This window comes from Phragmites australis, chromosome 4, assembly GCF_958298935.1.
Source record: "Phragmites australis chromosome 4, lpPhrAust1.1, whole genome shotgun sequence".
Taxonomy (NCBI): Eukaryota; Viridiplantae; Streptophyta; class Magnoliopsida; order Poales; family Poaceae; genus Phragmites; species Phragmites australis.
The window spans coordinates 370,200-387,317 of NC_084924.1; the positions used below are offsets into that span (position 1 = coordinate 370,200).

Below are 17,118 nucleotides of genomic sequence, written 5' to 3' on the forward strand. Positions count from 1 at the left end.
TAGGTGAAACCCCTTAATAGGCACTCGAAAGGCTGACAAGCTTGTATTCCTACATTTTTTATATAAAAAAACAGGTCATATTTCTGGAATTGTCCATTAAAATAATATTATTTGAAAAAGTTCTAAATTAAGGCATTGAAAAATGCAAGAAGGATTGGTGAGAGGCACTGCTGTGTAATATACTTGTCACATGAAGTCACGCTAACGGGCTGATAACTTGAGTTTGAAGGAAGGAAGGAAGGAAGAATCTTTGCATCCTTTCGCTTTTGGGCATGCATTGCCTCTCTATGCATGGGAATTGGAATACGTACTAAGAGCAAAGAGGAAATGAAAGTGCTAGCACTTAAAAGAAGCTGTAACAAATCAGTTTAATCCACATTTATATCTTTCAAGTAGAGCAGAAAGAAGGAAGGCGGGGATGGGTTGACTGGCGGTCGTCTCTGTCACAATCTGGTCTGACTTGATCTGGGGTCACCTCCTCTGTCAATGTGTCGTCTTCCTCTCTCCGCAGCACGGGGAAACGGGAGTGAAAAAAGAAGAAGAAGAAATTAGGGAGAGGAGAGGTGCAGCTGTGACCTGTGACCTGTGAGGGCCTGCCTGTCCGCCACTGAACTGAGCCTGCCTGATGCAGAGGCTCGACTCCCAACCAGCATAGTAAAGTAGAGTAAGAGTAAGTGTACTCGACCTCTGCAAAGTGGGCCCTGTCTCCAATCACATGTCACACTACCTTACTGTTACTGAAGAGTTTGCAATTGCAGGACCTGCAACCACGCAAGGCAACGCTCCATCTGTATCTGATCTGATCTGAGTTGACTACACTGTCGAATCTAAGGTAAATCTTCTTTCTTATTACAGATGATGAGATGGAGTACTAAAAATAAAAACTAGTATAATGCACTGCGAAACATGGATTGAAATGCCAGAGCAACACCAACAGGGGTCAAGTAGTGATTAGCAAAGGCCAAAGTAAAGGCAAGAGCGCTGTCTCTCCTCTCTCTCCTTTCTTTATTGTTGTTGTTATTGTTGAGAAAAGAAGAGAAAATCAAAAGCGGAAAGGCAAAAGCCAATCTGCCATGTTGGAGAAAAGAAAACAAGTGAAGAGAGCAGACAGCAACGGCAATCATCCTAGGAGCAGGAGGCTTGGCTAGTTGCGACTAGGGAAGACTAATGGAGGCGTCGTCGGAGCAGTACCGCTCCTCCTCCTCGTCGGCGAGCAGTCCGGCGCGCTACTACCTGCCCAAGCCCGGCGCGCTCCGCCGCCCCATCTCCTTCGAGGACTCCCCCGACTGGGACGACATCCACCTCGCCACCGCCGCCTCCGCCTCCGCCTCCGCCTCCATCAACAGCAGCGCCTACCCGTCCCCATCACCCTCCCTCCCCCCCGAGCCCTCCGCCTCTGGCGCTGCTGCATGCAGGGAGCGCAAGGTAGCTGGGGCCACCCTGGTCTGGAAGGAGCTCACCGTCTCCCTCAGGGACCACAAACGCCACCGCTACTCCGACCGCGTCGTCAAGAGCTCCAACGGCTACGCGCTGCCGGCCACGCTCACCGTCATCATGGGGCCCGCTCGCTCCGGAAAATCCACCCTGCTCCGAGCAATCGCAGGTTACCACTAGCACTTCCTACTTACTACGCCTGTACTCTGTGTGTGCTTCACTAGGGAGCTTACTAGTAACTTCCAAAAAATTAAAGCACAACGCTTAGTTTATACCTTGATTTGGACTCTAATTCTTCGATGCTGACTGCTCTGCCTCTCCTCGCACCATCAGGGAGGCTGAGTGGCGCCGAGAGGATGTACGGTGAAGTCTTTGTCAATGGCGCCAAGTCTCGCTTACCGTACGGATCATATGTAAGCTCCTTCTCTTAATCACATCTGAGATGCATGCTTTCAACGCTTTCAGTGGGTGGGTCGTTTGCAATTTCCAGTCCATTTAATTATTACATTAAGGAAAAACTCAAAATTGGATTTTTTTTTCTTCTTCTGAACTTCCTACAAGAAAATTCCAACAAGTAGTAAACTAATTATATGCTAAAAGGGTATTTGTTTCAAGATAGAGCCACGAAACAATTTAATCCTGTGGATTGTATCAAACCCAATAACTGAATACTACTATGACAAAGTTCTTCCATCTGTATCATTGCATTTGTCCACCAATCTATAAGCTTTGTACGATTACAGATGTTGAGAATATTAGTACTGGCAGGCATATTCAAGTCGTACTGTATACTACAATATATCATTTGTGTCTGCTGTTGGAGCATTTGTAGGGCTATGTTGATCGAGACGATGTGCTAATCGAGTCTCTCACAGTACGTGAGATGCTGTACTACTCGGCACTCCTGCAGCTTCCTGGTTTCTTATCTTTGAAGAAGTCCATAGTGGATGATGCTATCGCAGCCATGTCGTTAGGTGACCATGCTGACAAGCTCATTGGTGGACACTGTTTTATGAAGAGGCTTCCTACTGGAGAGAGAAGGCGGGTCAGCATCGCAAGAGAGCTTGTCATGAGACCACACGTTATATTTATTGATGAACCTCTCTATAACCTTGACAGGTCCGTAGCCAACGCTCTTCATGATTCCCTTTTCTGGCTTCGGTTCAAAAAGAAACATGCGTACATGATTGTGCGATATTGATGTAGCATGGACTGTTATGAAAATTATCACATGATTATTCAGTAGATTAGTAGCATTCGATGGTCTACTGTAGATGATACCTTTGCATATCATTGTATAGTTGTAGACTGAGGTGCAAACTGCAAACTTGTTTGATATAACTTCTCTTTTGTTTGTCTTGTTGCAGTGTTTCTGCACTGCTCTTGATGGTCACATTGAAGAAACTTGCAAGCACAGGATGCACGGTCATCTTCACAATGTATCAAAGCAGCACAGAGGTTTTTGGACTTTTTGATCGAATTTGCTTGCTTTCAAATGGGAACACGCTCTTTTTTGGAGAAACACTGGCTTGCCTACAGGTGAGTGAATTGTTTTTACATAGTGTGAATTCCTAGCTCTGCTCGATGCTCATGTACATTCTAATTGTATTACCAATTTACCACTTCAATGAAACTATGGCGTCTCATTGTGCGGCCAGAATTACTTGAGTTCTGTAGTGTGTAGCATTGATACCAGGAGTAGCTGTACAGAATTATTTTCTGGAATTTTCTGAATCAGACAACCACTAAAGTGTACAAGTAACATTGCGAGAAACAAATAAATAAAGATGAGTAAAGTAGTAGTTACACGAAATCTTCCTTAACAAAAGAAGATAAATCCACGAGGTTGCGGTTGCTTGCATGATTCTTACTACTGCTAGCTGTCTAATTGCTCTGTTGTTGCTCTCTTGATTCCTATTGCAGAGCACTCTGTTTTCTGATTCCAGATGTATCTCTCATCTTTGCAACCTATAGCATTCAAAACTCTCCTTATTTTGCCTATTCTACTGTAGCACTTCTCAAACGCTGGATTTCCATGCCCAATCATGCAAAGTCCATCTGATCACTTCTTGCGGGCTATCAATACTGACTTCGACAGAATCATAGCCATGTGCAAGAATTTACAGGTATCTTTTGGATTCATTTTGACACCATCTTTGGTTTTTATCCTCAGTAGTTTCAATCAACTCAATGGAGAAATCTGCCTTGGTCGTAAGAGATAAAGACCTTTTTAGTTATTAACAGGATGATCAAGGTGATTTTTCGTCAGTGAGCATGGATACAGCAGTGGCAATTCGGACACTCGAAGCAACTTACAAACAATCAGCTGACTCTGTTGCAGTTGAATCAATGATTGCAAAGCTGACAGAGAAGGTAGCACTGCACGCTTGTATGACATATGAGTTATTGATGCCATCCCTTCATCCTGCATGCAGACATACTTGATACTTGTTGAAGATCATAGAGTCAGAGTGAGAATCACCCCATGTTGGGTTAAATTTTACAATGCAGAATAGCACTCTGCAGTATGCATAGCAATGAGAATAAGGCCTTTTTCCAGTCCTGTATCCTGACTCGTTTGAAGTTGCTTCCTTGCAAGTAGTGTATAATCAAGTAACTATAAGGCACAACGACTCTTGAAAATTTATCTTGAGCTCCTTTAGAATGATCGACAATACTGTATTCTGTTTCCAAGGAGATTTTCATTCCAATCCAGATATTCAATAGGAACTTGGCATTTGGTGTGGCCTAGAGTAATCTTAACCATGCATCTAATACACACTCCTTAATTTAGAACAGTTAAATTGTACCCAGAAATTCCGTTTATATAACATTTGCTAACCCATGGTTCCCTCTTGGTTTTTCCATGTGGTGTGATGCAGGAAGGTCCTTACATAAAAAGTAAAGGCAGGGCCAATGACGCAACAAGAATATTGGTTCTAACCTGGAGATCTCTGTTAATTATGTCAAGAGATTGGAAGTACTACTGGAGCAGACTTGCCTTGTATATGTTTATTGCTCTGTCAATCGGCACGATATTTACCGATATTGGTCATTCATTATCATCTGTAATGGTCAGTATGATTACGTTGTTATGTTTTGATTCATTGAATTTGTGATTTGGTGACGAAAGTTCACTTTGTTTTCACAGGCAAGGGTTTCTGCGATATTTGCATTTGTATCATTTATCATCCTTCTAAGTGTTTCTGGAGTACCCGCTCATATTGACGAGGTCAAGGTGAATATTCTATCTTTAAATGGTGCATGTGCTGCTTAAATATTGCAACATTTTGGTAATGCCCTGGTTGCTGCACAAATGTAATTCTACTTTCAAGATTTCTTGTTGGAGGCTGTCTCTTTGGTGACTGTAGATTCATGCATGTAAGAGATGTTATGTCCTAGTACCTCCAGGCAAATCCTTGGATTTTTTTAGATAATGGAAGCACAACTTCCGGCCTTAGCATCAACAAGACGTTAAGAAGTCCAAGATGCATACAACCATTTTTTTTAAATAGGCACTCAAATTCGTGCCAAGGAGACTCGAATTTGGGTGGTTTAGGTGTACATCCACACCCTCAACCAATTAAGTTAGGCTCAGTTACTAGAATAGAAATCTTTGAATTTGCAATGAGCTAAAAATCCATTTAAATGGACTGTTGTCTGTGCTAGGATTATTAACGTTTTGTTTCTCCTATGCAGATTTATTCCCATGAAGAAACTAACCGGCATTCTGGAACAATGGTCTTCCTGTTAGGGCACTTCCTGTCAAGCATTCCTTTCCTATTTCTGGTCTCCATTTCTTCGTCATTGGTTTTCTACTTCCTGATAGGGCTCAGGAATGAGTTCAGCTTCCTGATGTACTTTGTAATCACCATCTTTATGTGCCTGTTAGCTAATGAAGCGCTTATGATGATTATCTCATACATCTGGCTCGATACGTACAAATGCACCTCAACTCTCATTTGCCTATACGTAAGTATTCCTAGCACTCTTTGTTTAAGCATACGCATTTTTCAATTAATCAACATTGAATAAGCACAGTTTTGTTAACATTTTAGGTTATCATGATGCTTGTAGCTGGATACTTTCGAATGCGAGAAACCTTACCCAATTCTGTATGGAATTACCCATTGTCCTTCATTTCATTTCACACGTACGCCGTCCAGGTAACCTACCATCTTACAGAAGGTTATGCTGATATCTCATTTTGGATTGGCATGACTTATACATGATCCGTTAAACAATTTTTCAGGGCTTGCTTGAAAATGAGTACGTCGGTACATCATTCGCTGTTGGACAGATAAGGACTATACCTGGTGTCCAAGCCGTCCGAGGCTCATATGATATTTCTTCTTCGCCAAACGCCAAGTGGGTGAACCTCCTGGTTTTGCTTCTGATGGCAATCGGGTACCGAATTCTTTTGTACATCTTGCTTCGTCTAAAAGTAAGGAAACATGCCAGGCTTGGCAACTGGAGGTCTTGCTGGCAGAGTGTTCATACGGCTACTGCGAAGTGACTGCCATTTGTTGTAGGGTTTTGTTGGGTTCATTTTTATGTCCATATATGCATGTATACGCATATTGGTTGACTAGTTGCGTATCTAACCCATGAAAACAAAGAAATGCAGGTGCACAGAGGCACACTGCTACCGTATGTATCACCGATTGACAATGGAATCATGGGGTTGCTCTTCTTGTCTTGTAAATCATGCAGCTTTGTTGTTTCCCACCAGGCAGGCTTCACTTTGTTTGCTTTGGACTGGATCGATTTTGCTTCTGTGAATTGTAGAAATTGAACCTGTTACATGACATACGCACGGTCGATTTTCTCTTGGATCAAATAAAATGCAGAACAATTTACCTTGTTCCAGGAATAAAAGCCAGAGCAAGTTAATTTACAAGCTCACTGCAGGTGTGCTCTGAACTCGCAGGCAGAGAGATGACCTCCATTGTTGTTGTAGTTGGTGGAGAGGATGATATCCATGTCAATGGCAAGAGAAGCCTAATAATGAAGCAAGCATCCTAAACGTTGTACACTCTCGCCGTCTCCGCGTCTACAGTTCCTGTTTGCTTGCCTTCCTAGGTTGATATTTTTGGGTTTTTACTGAAAAGCTAGCCTTTAGTTTCTAGTTGGTTGTTTTTTACTATAATTTTTAATAACTTTTTAGCTTTTTAATATAACTAAAATGGTTTACTTCTTAGCTTTTAGTACATTCTCTAGCTTTGAGGTTTTTCGAAAAAACAGTTTAGCAGGCAGCCTTTTTGTACTTCTGGATTCTTCGGACAAGCAAACACAGCCTTAGGTACATGCTTGGCGCCGGCGCGCTTGATTCCTACCTCGATCGAGCTCCATGGCTATGCAGATGCAGCCTGCAGGTACGTATAGATAGTAAGATTGATGGCAATGGCGCCATGTCATTTGTCTGACACTCCGATCCAGTAACAATGGCGCCGCGCCGTTCCCGAGGAAATTTTAGCGCCGGCGCTCACCACGAGGCAGATCAGAGGCAACTATCACTGTAGGGGTACTACTCTAGCAGGCTATGCATCCGATGCAATGCGGGAATCAATCATGCCAGGCGTACGAGAAGAACAAGTAGTCGTAGCAGCTGTCGAGACCGATATACTTCGTACTCAACAGCTGCGGCGACTTATCTATGATTTGATTTCACATGACAGAGCACGCGTTGGGGTTCTCGTCGCTCAACAGCTGAACCCCGTGCGTGCCCAGCTCCTTCTCGTCGTCAGCCTCTCCCTGCTGCTGCTGCTTCTTGTTTCCGCTGCTGGCCTCATGATTATCATCTCCAGCAGCTGCGGCCTTACTTGTCCTCCTTCTCGTCACCTGCTTCTTGCCCTTGTCCACCGTCACCTGCTTCACCCCTGCCCTGCATTGCAACCATAGATGGAGCTTGATGAGCGAGCAGAGGGGGTCCCGTCCCGTCAATTCGATAGATAACTTCTCATCTTTTGGGCGCTGCGTTTGATCCGGTCAATGCAGCCGGATCTTGAGCGCCACCGTCGATTCCGGCGGCTTCAATTCGTGCATGCATCAGTTAGAACGCAATCGATTAAGCAAATTAACGGCTGGTCTGGCTGTGTTAATTGCGGTGCGTGGTGGTTATGGTGTGTGAGCAGAACGACTCAGCGTGGTCGGAGGAGGAAGAAGAGGAAGCAGGGTAGAGGAGTTGGGCCAGGTCCAACGTTTACTTATTTATTTGCGGCCTACCGTTGGGCACGTGGCTAGTTGACCTTGACTGAATGACACGTGGAGCCATCTCCATGGCTTTTAATCTCCTACTCCTCCTCGATTAGGACTAGAAATTCCTTCACATTCTTTTATTTATTTATTTTACAGCTGGGTTTTCTTTCCAGAGTCTATATTAGAGGTTTTAAATAAGGTGCAGGTTCGAAGTCGAACTTCGGATCGGCAAGCCGTTCGGTCGCATGCAAATATTCCATCACATTGAAGCCTGTCGAGATGAGAAATCAGCTATAGAGGTCGTCATCTCCATACCAAGATCAGCCTAGATCCGTAGAGATTTGCGGTGTGGCGGTTGGTCGAGAGCATCTCTCCTCTCCGCAATACTATATAAAATCTCTGTTCCTTAATGAGGTATGCAGCAGGTCTTACTTGAGCTTTTTTTAATTCTTATTTTCGCTTTCATGGCAGCATCAGCAGATTGGTTTCATTTCTTATTCCTCTCTCCAAGATGCAAGATTTCCTTAATACTACTATCGTACTGTCGTGTTTGAATTTGCTTAAGTTAAACTAAGGCAGAGATGTATCTAGTCTAGGTATTCATTTGTGTACGTACCTCTCTAGCTGTAGTGCGTATAAAAGTAGAAATATTTTTTTATATATCATCAGCTTAAATCATTGACATGTAAGATTCAATTTCACATGTTATTAGCATAGCTGATGATACGGATGAAAAATATACCTCTAAAATGATAGATGGATGCAAATTCCTCGTAAAAGGAGGATAAGTAAGTAGTAGCCACAACATCAGCCTGCAAACAAAGAAAAACACAAAAAGAGATGGATTGGCTTTGAAATCAGATGGAGTTGGAAGTAAACGACGACAAAATCTCCGAGTCCCTTCTTCTTTCTCCGACGACGGCGACAATATTACCCCTACCTCCTCCTCCTCCTCAGAGTTAGAGATGGATGACCGAGGCGGCGGCGGGTAGGAAAATGAAGAAAAAAGGAAAAAGATCCGGGGAAAGCGACGCGGGCCTGGACCCAAATGCTGCCCAGAGAGGACCAGGCCCAGTGCAGTGCAGTGCAGTGCCGTGCCATGCCATGCCATGCCATGCGCTCGCTGTCAGGCCCCTCAGACTCTCAGCTCAGCTCAGAAGAGAGAGAGAGAGAGAGTGTGTGTGTGTGTGTGCGCGCGCGCTTCCCCATCCCCATCCCTCGGATCACCGCCGCCGCTGCAAACCCTAACCCCCCGCGGCCATGGAACCGCCCGCCGCCGCCTCGCCTGATCCGACCACGTCCCCGGCCAAGCGCTCCGCCTGGAGGCACCCCGCCCCCAACGGCGTCGTCGACGCGCCCGCGCCCGCGCCCGCGCCTGCGCCTGCGCCTGGGGTCATGGACGCCAACCACTGGCCCGCGCTATCCGAGACGGCCAAGACCACCAAGCCCGCTCCCGCTCCCGACCCCTCCAGGCCTCCGGACTCCTCGTCTCCTGCGCCCGTCGCTTCATCGGTCAGATCTCTTGTTACTCTCCCGCTCTCCATCCGGTATCTGCTAGTTCGTGGCGCGATTGACCGCTTTATGGCCATTTCTCGGTATTCTTAGGCCATCGCGAATTCATCCCATTCGCAAAAGCACGGCTCGGCCACCCATCACGGTCGCCAGAAGCCGGCCAGGCGCGGGGCCGGCGGCGGCGAGCACTCCCCTAGGGACCATCCTGACCGGAGCAACGGTAGGTGGGATCACGGCAGTGGTGGTGGCGGGGCCAGGGGTGGTCAGAGAAACCACAATAATGGTAGCGGTAGAAGGGGCAATGGCACCGGTGGCTATGGCGGTGGGGTTTCTCACCATGGTGGTGGTGGTGGTGCCGCCGGCGGCGGCTTTGGTGGCAGGCGAAGAGGGGGATACGACAGCTTCTATCGTGGCCCTCCTCCTCCAATCGGTATGGGCCCATACATGCGGGGTGCACCACCCCTACCTCCGCCGATGGCGGTCGCTCCACCGTTCATGGGTCCTCCGCCACCACCAGTCTCACCCATGCGGGCATTTGCTGGACCCATGGTGTTCCATGGTAAGGTCATCCGTGCTTTCATAGGTTTTGCAGACACCACTTTGCTGCTATTGCTGCTGGCTGCTTTGGTGCTGTTTATTCAGTTCAAGATACTGTATCTATCAATTGTCACGATCATTTTTTATGTCCAGATATGCCGTCTCCGGTGTCTCCTGTATCCCCAATGTACTTTTTTGGCCCTCCCCCACCCCCAGAAGCTCTCAGGGGACTGGCTCTTGCACCTCCTATGGTTGGTCCACCTGCTTACCCTTACTTTCAAGCCCCGCCTGAGCCACAGCCTGAGCCTGAGCCTGAGCCTGATGCTGAAGAGAAACATGCCAGGCTGCTGAAGCAGATAGAGTTCTACTTCAGGTGGCTACATTGAGATCTTTTCACACTACTGAATTCATCAATTGGTTAAGAGTGTGCTTCTGTTGATCATGATCATGTTCTTTGATCCACAGCAAGGATAACTTATGTACAGATGTGTTTTTGAGGCAAAATATGGATGACCAGGGCTGGGTTGATATATCTCTCATAGCTGGCTTTAAGAAGGTAATCATAACTACTTTTGTCTTCTATTCACTGTTTCCTGTGTTGCCAAACATTGAACTTTTGGGTTGCTGATTTGTTGTCAATATCAGTACTATTTATCGATACTGGCAATCTGTTATAGTAACGCATGTTCAGAGATACACTTGCATCTTTTGATCAAGCAAATTTATTGTGTTCCTACTCACTCCATCTCCCAGCTATGTAAAACTAATTATGCACATTAGTTTTTGCTACAAGATTAATTACAGTTTATCGTTGAATATAATGTTTGGTCATTGCATGCTGCACCCTGGTTCTTTCCATCATATTAACAACCCCAGTGCCTTGCATGTCATGGATCATTGTTTCAAATTTTTGAACTAGCAGTTTTACTATTAATGAGTTAGTGTTAAACCGTTAATATCTAGTTTCCCATATTATAGTGGCTTGAACTCCTTTGTCGAAAATTTTATTCTGACTCCACCTTCAAATCAACTTTTGGTCGCAGGTTTGTAGTTTATTATAGGAACTTATTTATTAATTAATGCGAAAAATAATCTGTGCAAACTGATCTTTTGGGTGTTGGCATGTGCATGCTTTGATGTGGTCTGCTAGATGTGATCTGGATGGTTCGGATTTAGAGTTACTTGAAGAGGAGGGATAATGCATACAATTTCTCAATCACTGAGCAAGTGGTTCATAACATATCCATCCATTGACATCATTATCCCTCTTAAACTGGAATGATGCAAACCTCATCAAAAGGCATGTCCTGAGAGTTTAGATGTTCACACTCAATGATGGATCAGTACTAGGTACTAACCTTTATTAAATCATTATAGTCCGTACTGTATTTTCTACGACCAAGTTGGATCTCTCTAAAAAAATGTGAAGTATCTTTAATCTTTTGTGCATGAAGGCTCTACTTTTGGACTTTTGGTGCAATCTATATCGCGCTATACTTCTGGTTAGTTACTAAAGTTCGATGCGATCCTAGTAATTCTTGGCTTGTGGGGTTGTGGTCCCATTTGGTCTCTTAGTTTTCTTGGTTGATTGGCGCTATTCCAAATTTGTTATTCTAGTTTCTTGGGGCGATTGGCGCTATTCCAAATTTGTTTCTCATCCCTCTTTTTTCCCCGAGGAAGTTGCTCATCAGGCCTAAAAGACGTGGTTCTGTACAGAATATCACTTTTTTGAATAAATGTTTTCAATTTCTGCAGGTATGGAAGTTGCATTTGTACATGATGGTTTTTCCTCAATCTTACTTTTTATTGTTTCTTTTGGAGGTGGATTTCTCTTCACATGTATGAAGTTTTGTAATGCATGACGATCCCTTTGACCCAAAGTGAAGATGTAGAAATTAATTTCCACATTAATTCTCAAGTTGCTGTATATAAATATGTGTAGCATTTCCCTTCTTTTTAATTTTGGTGTGGGGTGGGGTAGGGGTGTTATTTTGAGTTGGATGGTGAGAAATGCTAGCATACTATTGCATATTGTTGATTGTGTGCTGAACTGCATATTTATTCTTATGGCCACGTGGTACATTTTATGAGGTCTTTTCGCCGAAGCACACAACTCAGCTTCAGTTGACCACTCTTTTTGCATGTTAGGATACTGGTTGTTCTGCCTATAAATGGAGACAATAGTTTGCTGGTTGGAGTTGTATAGGAATAAAATATGAGAATATGAGAGGGAGAGAACCATCAGATTGATATGTATCGGCTGAAGTTATTATTCTATATTTCTTGCATTTTATATGCAAGAACGTACATGGCCAGTATTAACTTTTCTGAGTGAATTACATGTTTTTCTGAGTGAATTACATCTGTGAGAAAGTGCATAACCATGCTATCATTGTGAACTGATTATGAAAATGTGAAGGTGCAGCAAATGATTGTATACAGATAATTTTGGAATTCAAATTTTGTTCGTCTGTTTGATGTGTATTCATATAGCAGCAAGCTCTTGCTTGAGTTTATTGTTACACTGAATGCATAATGGGGAGTGGCATTTACAACCTACTGTAGTGGCAGTAGGTATGAGTTTTTGTTGTTTTTCTGTTTCCTAGAAGTTGAAACTAATGACTACTGAAAACTGATTTTTTTGTAAGGGTTTATAGTTTGATAGAGAGTATGTGCCAAAGGGCCTTTTCGCTCTGATCTTTAAATACATTTTGTGCAACTTACATATCTTGTTATTTTGAATTATTTGTATACATAAATTTTATTTAAATAGCTAAACTAGTATATAAAACGGTTGATTTTAGGCTAAGCAAGCAAGATGGACAGCTTTTTTGAAGAAGTATCAGTGCATTTCGGTTTATTGCAAGTCTAAGGCCATCATAACCTTGAATCTAGAGTGTGGGACCCTGTGGCATAAATTAGTGTTCTTATCACAATAGATCTGGAAGTCTTTTAGATTATTACTTTTGACAATTGACACTGGAAGTCTTTTAGATTAATACTTTTGACAATTGACAGTGGGAGTTGTTTCTACTTGCATTTCTGGATAAGTCTGTGCTATTTGGGTGTTACAGTGACACCGCTGATTTCGAAAAGATGATTTATGTGGCATAGTTGTCACAGCATTGCCTGGGCATCCAGACGGCTGTGAGTGGACACCAGGATCCCTCACCTTGCGCCACTGGATCTGCCTCTTCCCATTCTGCTCAATGCTGTGTTCATGCATCTTATCCACAAACACCATTTCCACCTTGCCACCACCATCTGTGCAAAGCAATGAAGAAAACTTAGGGTGCTATCTAAAAAACGATATGTTTTCATGAATATTTGAAGGAGTGTGTTAATTGTGTTACTGTGCTGCAACATTGTTTTTTGCAGGTTCAGGAGCTGACTAATGACCTACAGTATATAAAGGAGACAGTTCAGTCCTCATCTATACTGGAAATACAGGTATTTGCTCTGATTTGGCTGTAGTTTCAGCAAAATATCTAGTTCCATTTATGCCCACTGATAATTGTTACAAGTAATGCTTCCATGCTTTACCCCTTCGATGGGAGTTGGGAATTGCACTTTGAAGCACCCCGGGGTATAATTAGTTGGAATCCACAATTTCGGAATTGCAGAATGGTTTTGACCTTTGAGATTTTAATCTTATGAAGTCAAATGGTTTTTGTACTTATTTAGGCCATTTTATGTGTTAATGCAGGACGGCAAAATTAGGAAGCAAAATGATTGGGACAAATGGGTGATCCCCCGAGAGAGCAATCCTGATATTCCATCAAGCTCAGCATCTGTGCCAGGCCCTGATGTCAATAATCTGACAGCACATCTTGGAGGCATGGGTCTGCATGTATCTGCTAGCTCTAGTAGCACGGTGGACCAAAATCATCATGAGGTCCTCCGGAATGGATCCTCTTCCGGTAATGGCAAAGCACCAGTAGCTGAAGACAATTCTGGTCACCAGTAGTTGCAATAAGACACATTGGCACCGATTCACACCATGACTGCAAGGGTTTTGTCTGAGCGCGAGTGACAGAGTACAAGTGATTTTTTTGCAATTTTTTTGGAGGAGGTATGCTTGTTGGGGCGCATTAGACTGACAAGTGAATGTGTTTTTGGCGGTCAGGTAAGATTTTGCTTTGCCTTGTTATTAGGTGTAGTGTGCAAGGTATCAGGTGGTTGGTGAAAAAAGCTGAAACAGAAGACAGCCAAGTAAAGGTGGTATGTGGAGGCATCAAAGATGATTAGGGGGGAAACATGGAACCAAAAAAAAAGGTGGAAAAAACCCGACAGAGTGCCAAGTTATTAGCCCCAGGCCCCTGTGGGCAGCTTGCTTAATATGCGATTTCTGACTGCCCTTGTTTTATTGGGGGGCTATATCGGTCCGAACTAGTTGTTGAGTTTTCCCATAGGATGTAAAAACCTCCAATTTTTTATGGAGGATCTGAACTTTCTCACTCGGAGAGTCAGGGAGTTGCCTTGGATCTTGTGCTACCTGTGACCTGTTTGGTGGATGATTCTGTTTTTTTTTTTAATTCACATCTCCTGTGGCACATGCATACATATTGTCATTGCTTTTTGGTTGCTGCGGTGGATTAGTGGTGCCTTGATCTAGGGAGTCTCTCCTGGCTTGAGTCTCTTCTGCTACTCCCCACGCGTGGGCCTCAGCGAAAGCTGTTTGGGTCACCAACTATTGCTGGAATTAGAACGGGTTTGTTTGAGACGGCGATGTACCAGTCCATTTTGAGATTGCAATGATGAGATGCAGTTGGTGTTCCGTGGAACAAGTGAAACGAAGCTTAATGGCTGTGGGCTATGCTACGGATGACTATGCTATTTGTCACTGACTGGTCCTGCCCATCACTCTCTCTCTCTCTCTCTCTGCCAGGCTACATCTCTGGCAGCATGACAAGCCACTTACTTGTAGTCTGCGAGCAAACAGGATGAACGGATAGATAATCAGCTGGCAGCACACAACGGTAGTCTGACAACTAACACTTGCTTGATCGGTGAGCCATTAATTTAGTACATCATCCTGTCGAGCAGCATGTACTGTACGTACCTTTGCTACTCTGTCAATGTATATACTACATATACATATGTATGTAACTGCATCTTATCGACAGACAGATTCGTGTTTTAGATGGATCCTGTCAATGCATGCATGTACGGTATGGATACAGTGTTCGTCGATACGACCACCAGCCCTCTGAATCCAAGGAACGCAGCAGATGAGACAGATGCCATAGGGCAACATCAATGTATATGGATCAACCGATCCATATGGGTAGGATCTAGTGTAGGTGATAGTAGTTACGGTAAATAGCACATTATTTACGTTTAGGATAGGAAATAAGATGAGGTCTATTTTGTATTAAAAAATTAGAGAGAAATACACATTTTATTTTTTATAGACCGTTCATATGCATATGGTTAGCTCATGTTATATGAACGGTTCTTACAATAGTTATAAGTAACTTTAAGATGCTATATAGATCAACTTTTTCACATTGTGGTTGCCCTTACGGTACGGGTTCCTGTGATGCATGTGCACTGCCTTTAATTTCCCTTACCTTTTTGTTTTCTTTGTGGAATAAGTAATAAAGGCAAATCATGCACCGCACAGCAAACCAATAATTATATACTATATTGCTGCTTGCTTTTCGCCATATGCGTCTTTTGTCTTTTCTACCCTGGAGGACTACTAGACCAGCCAGGAGGGATTCGTCATTATTTTTCAGAGTCGATGCATCTGCCCGTCATCAACACCGATTACTAGCAGTACAGTAACATTTTTTTTTCTCCTTCTTTTTTAAAGTCAGCCTGTGGACGACTATATTAAAAAGAGTAGCAGGATGATATCAGGCCTTCAGACCGGGCCTAAGACCAAAACATGGAAATTTTTTTTGGGAAACATACAAAGCGAGGCTTGAATAAAACAGATTAAGATGAGATTTCTGGGCTATCTCTAAGAGTTGCTAAAGTATGGGCACTCACCATTCCTCGGACCATGACCTCTTCTAACAGAATGGATTGAATTCAAGTTCTAGATTTGATATGGATATTTATATTTTTTTAAAATTAAATTTAAAAAACAGTACATATACATATAGATGTGTTCAGTAGTTAAAATGTGTAACCGTGCTAGGTGAGGTTAGCCCTCCAATCGGTTTAGACGTGTGCTAAAAATCTACCCCAAGTGGATGGGCGACTCGTGTGCTCAAGAAAAATTTAGCGACAGAATGAGTGTTTCAAATAGTATCGATCACAACAATATTTCAGATGTCATGTAAAGAATTAGATGTGAGGTGCCGATTGTTTCGACGTCGTTGCCGTACGTCAGTAGGCTAGCTAAATTAAGGATCCATGCATGGAAACTACAGTACGCTATGCTATGCTATGCCCGCCTCAATTTGATGCGCTTGAATTCCTTTTTTATCATTGATTGATTAATTATGGTCACCTGCATGCACACTTGTTTTAATTAAACCAGTGCATGCATTTGTTTTTTAATAAATAAATAAAATCACCTATCGAGTAGGATATGGTATGTGATCATCCAACCAACCGATGGATTAATTGTGGTAGCTCGCTCGACAGTACAGTAGAGCGACCTGTCACTCGGATCTCTCAACAGCTCACCTTTAATATGTCAGCAGTCGCACGTAATCAATGTAATTTCGGCGGCTTGGCTAGCGCATACATACATACAATATATATTAAGTGCTGAGAAAACAAGTAGGGAAGTAACTTGATTTATATATGATACGGTATTAATAACAGTTGATATGTCTTGATTTTGATTAATATGTTTTGTGGATGTTTGTTTTTGTTTATATCTAACTCGAGTTAGTAGTGTTTGGAATTGATAAATTCTTTTTTGTACGTTGAAAAATTACACACATCGGAAGTTCCGGTGTGTGCAATGTATACTCGTTGGACTATTTCTTGCAGAGAATAATTGGAGATCAATGCACCGGAAGGTCTGGTGAGTGTGGTGGCTACACCAGAAGATATCACCGAAGCATTTTTAGTGCTAAAGCAGAAATGAAAGCAAACACCGAATGGTTTGGTGGTGGACTTTGAGAGCGCTGGAATATTTTCTGCAGAGAGGAGATTTTTAACGCCAAGTTTGATTATGTACGCCGGATAGTCTGGTATTAAGATTGTTAACATTGGAGAATGGACCAGACTTTTTGTTGCAAAGAGGTTGCAGAATGGTGGTTCAGTGGATTGACACACACCGGATTATCCGGTGATGGACATAAGATCATCAGAAGCTTTTATCGTACCTTTTCTTGAAAGCAAAGTTTTTTTCTAGAATAGATAGTGTTACACTCAACGGATGGTACGATGTTTAGGAGCAGAACACATCGAAATATCCGGTGTTCACATCTTCTGCAGGATGTGCTCTGAGTTGAAGTTTTTGATTTTTGT

The 17,118-nt window shown here is 43.2% G+C and overlaps 2 protein-coding genes across 3 annotated transcripts; both read left to right on the forward strand.

Annotated features, from left to right (window-relative positions):
* Positions 1-540: 540 nt before the first annotated feature.
* Positions 541-6,139, forward strand: LOC133914950 (ABC transporter G family member 3). Of its 2 annotated transcripts, none has more exons than XM_062357919.1 (12): positions 541-670; positions 759-1,603; positions 1,768-1,847; positions 2,267-2,553; positions 2,802-2,973; positions 3,447-3,560; positions 3,679-3,807; positions 4,317-4,508; positions 4,586-4,672; positions 5,134-5,406; positions 5,512-5,600; positions 5,687-5,882. In XM_062357919.1, exons 2-12 carry the CDS (start codon positions 1,168-1,170, stop codon positions 5,736-5,738), a joined length of 1,911 nt encoding a protein of 636 aa, XP_062213903.1. In that variant the 5' UTR covers positions 541-670; positions 759-1,167; the 3' UTR covers positions 5,739-5,882. The 2 variants fall into 2 exon arrangements, with proteins under 2 accessions (XP_062213903.1, XP_062213902.1); XM_062357918.1 differs by having other exon boundaries at positions 545-670; positions 5,493-5,600; positions 5,687-6,139.
* A 2,626-nt stretch (positions 6,140-8,765) lies between these two features.
* Positions 8,766-14,242, forward strand: LOC133914951 (la-related protein 1B-like). Its single transcript, XM_062357920.1, has 6 exons — positions 8,766-9,144; positions 9,238-9,703; positions 9,835-10,054; positions 10,147-10,237; positions 13,060-13,131; positions 13,388-14,242. Exons 1-6 carry the CDS (start codon positions 8,893-8,895, stop codon positions 13,646-13,648), a joined length of 1,362 nt encoding a protein of 453 aa, XP_062213904.1. The 5' UTR covers positions 8,766-8,892; the 3' UTR covers positions 13,649-14,242.
* The last annotated feature ends 2,876 nt before the right edge of the window (positions 14,243-17,118 follow it).

Coding starts and splice junctions, on each gene's coding strand:
- LOC133914950 (XM_062357918.1), top strand. CDS start 1,168: ATGGAGGCGTCGTCGGAGCAGTACCGCTCCTCCTCCTCGTCGGCGAGC. Junction 3,808..4,316: donor TTGCAAAGCTGACAGAGAAG/GTAGCACTGCAC, acceptor GGTGTGATGCAG/GAAGGTCCTTACATAAAAAG. Junction 5,601..5,686: donor TTCACACGTACGCCGTCCAG/GTAACCTACCAT, acceptor ACAATTTTTCAG/GGCTTGCTTGAAAATGAGTA.
- LOC133914951 (XM_062357920.1), top strand. CDS start 8,893: ATGGAACCGCCCGCCGCCGCCTCGCCTGATCCGACCACGTCCCCGGCC. Junction 9,145..9,237: donor CTGCGCCCGTCGCTTCATCG/GTCAGATCTCTT, acceptor CGGTATTCTTAG/GCCATCGCGAATTCATCCCA. Junction 10,238..13,059: donor TCATAGCTGGCTTTAAGAAG/GTAATCATAACT, acceptor TGTTTTTTGCAG/GTTCAGGAGCTGACTAATGA.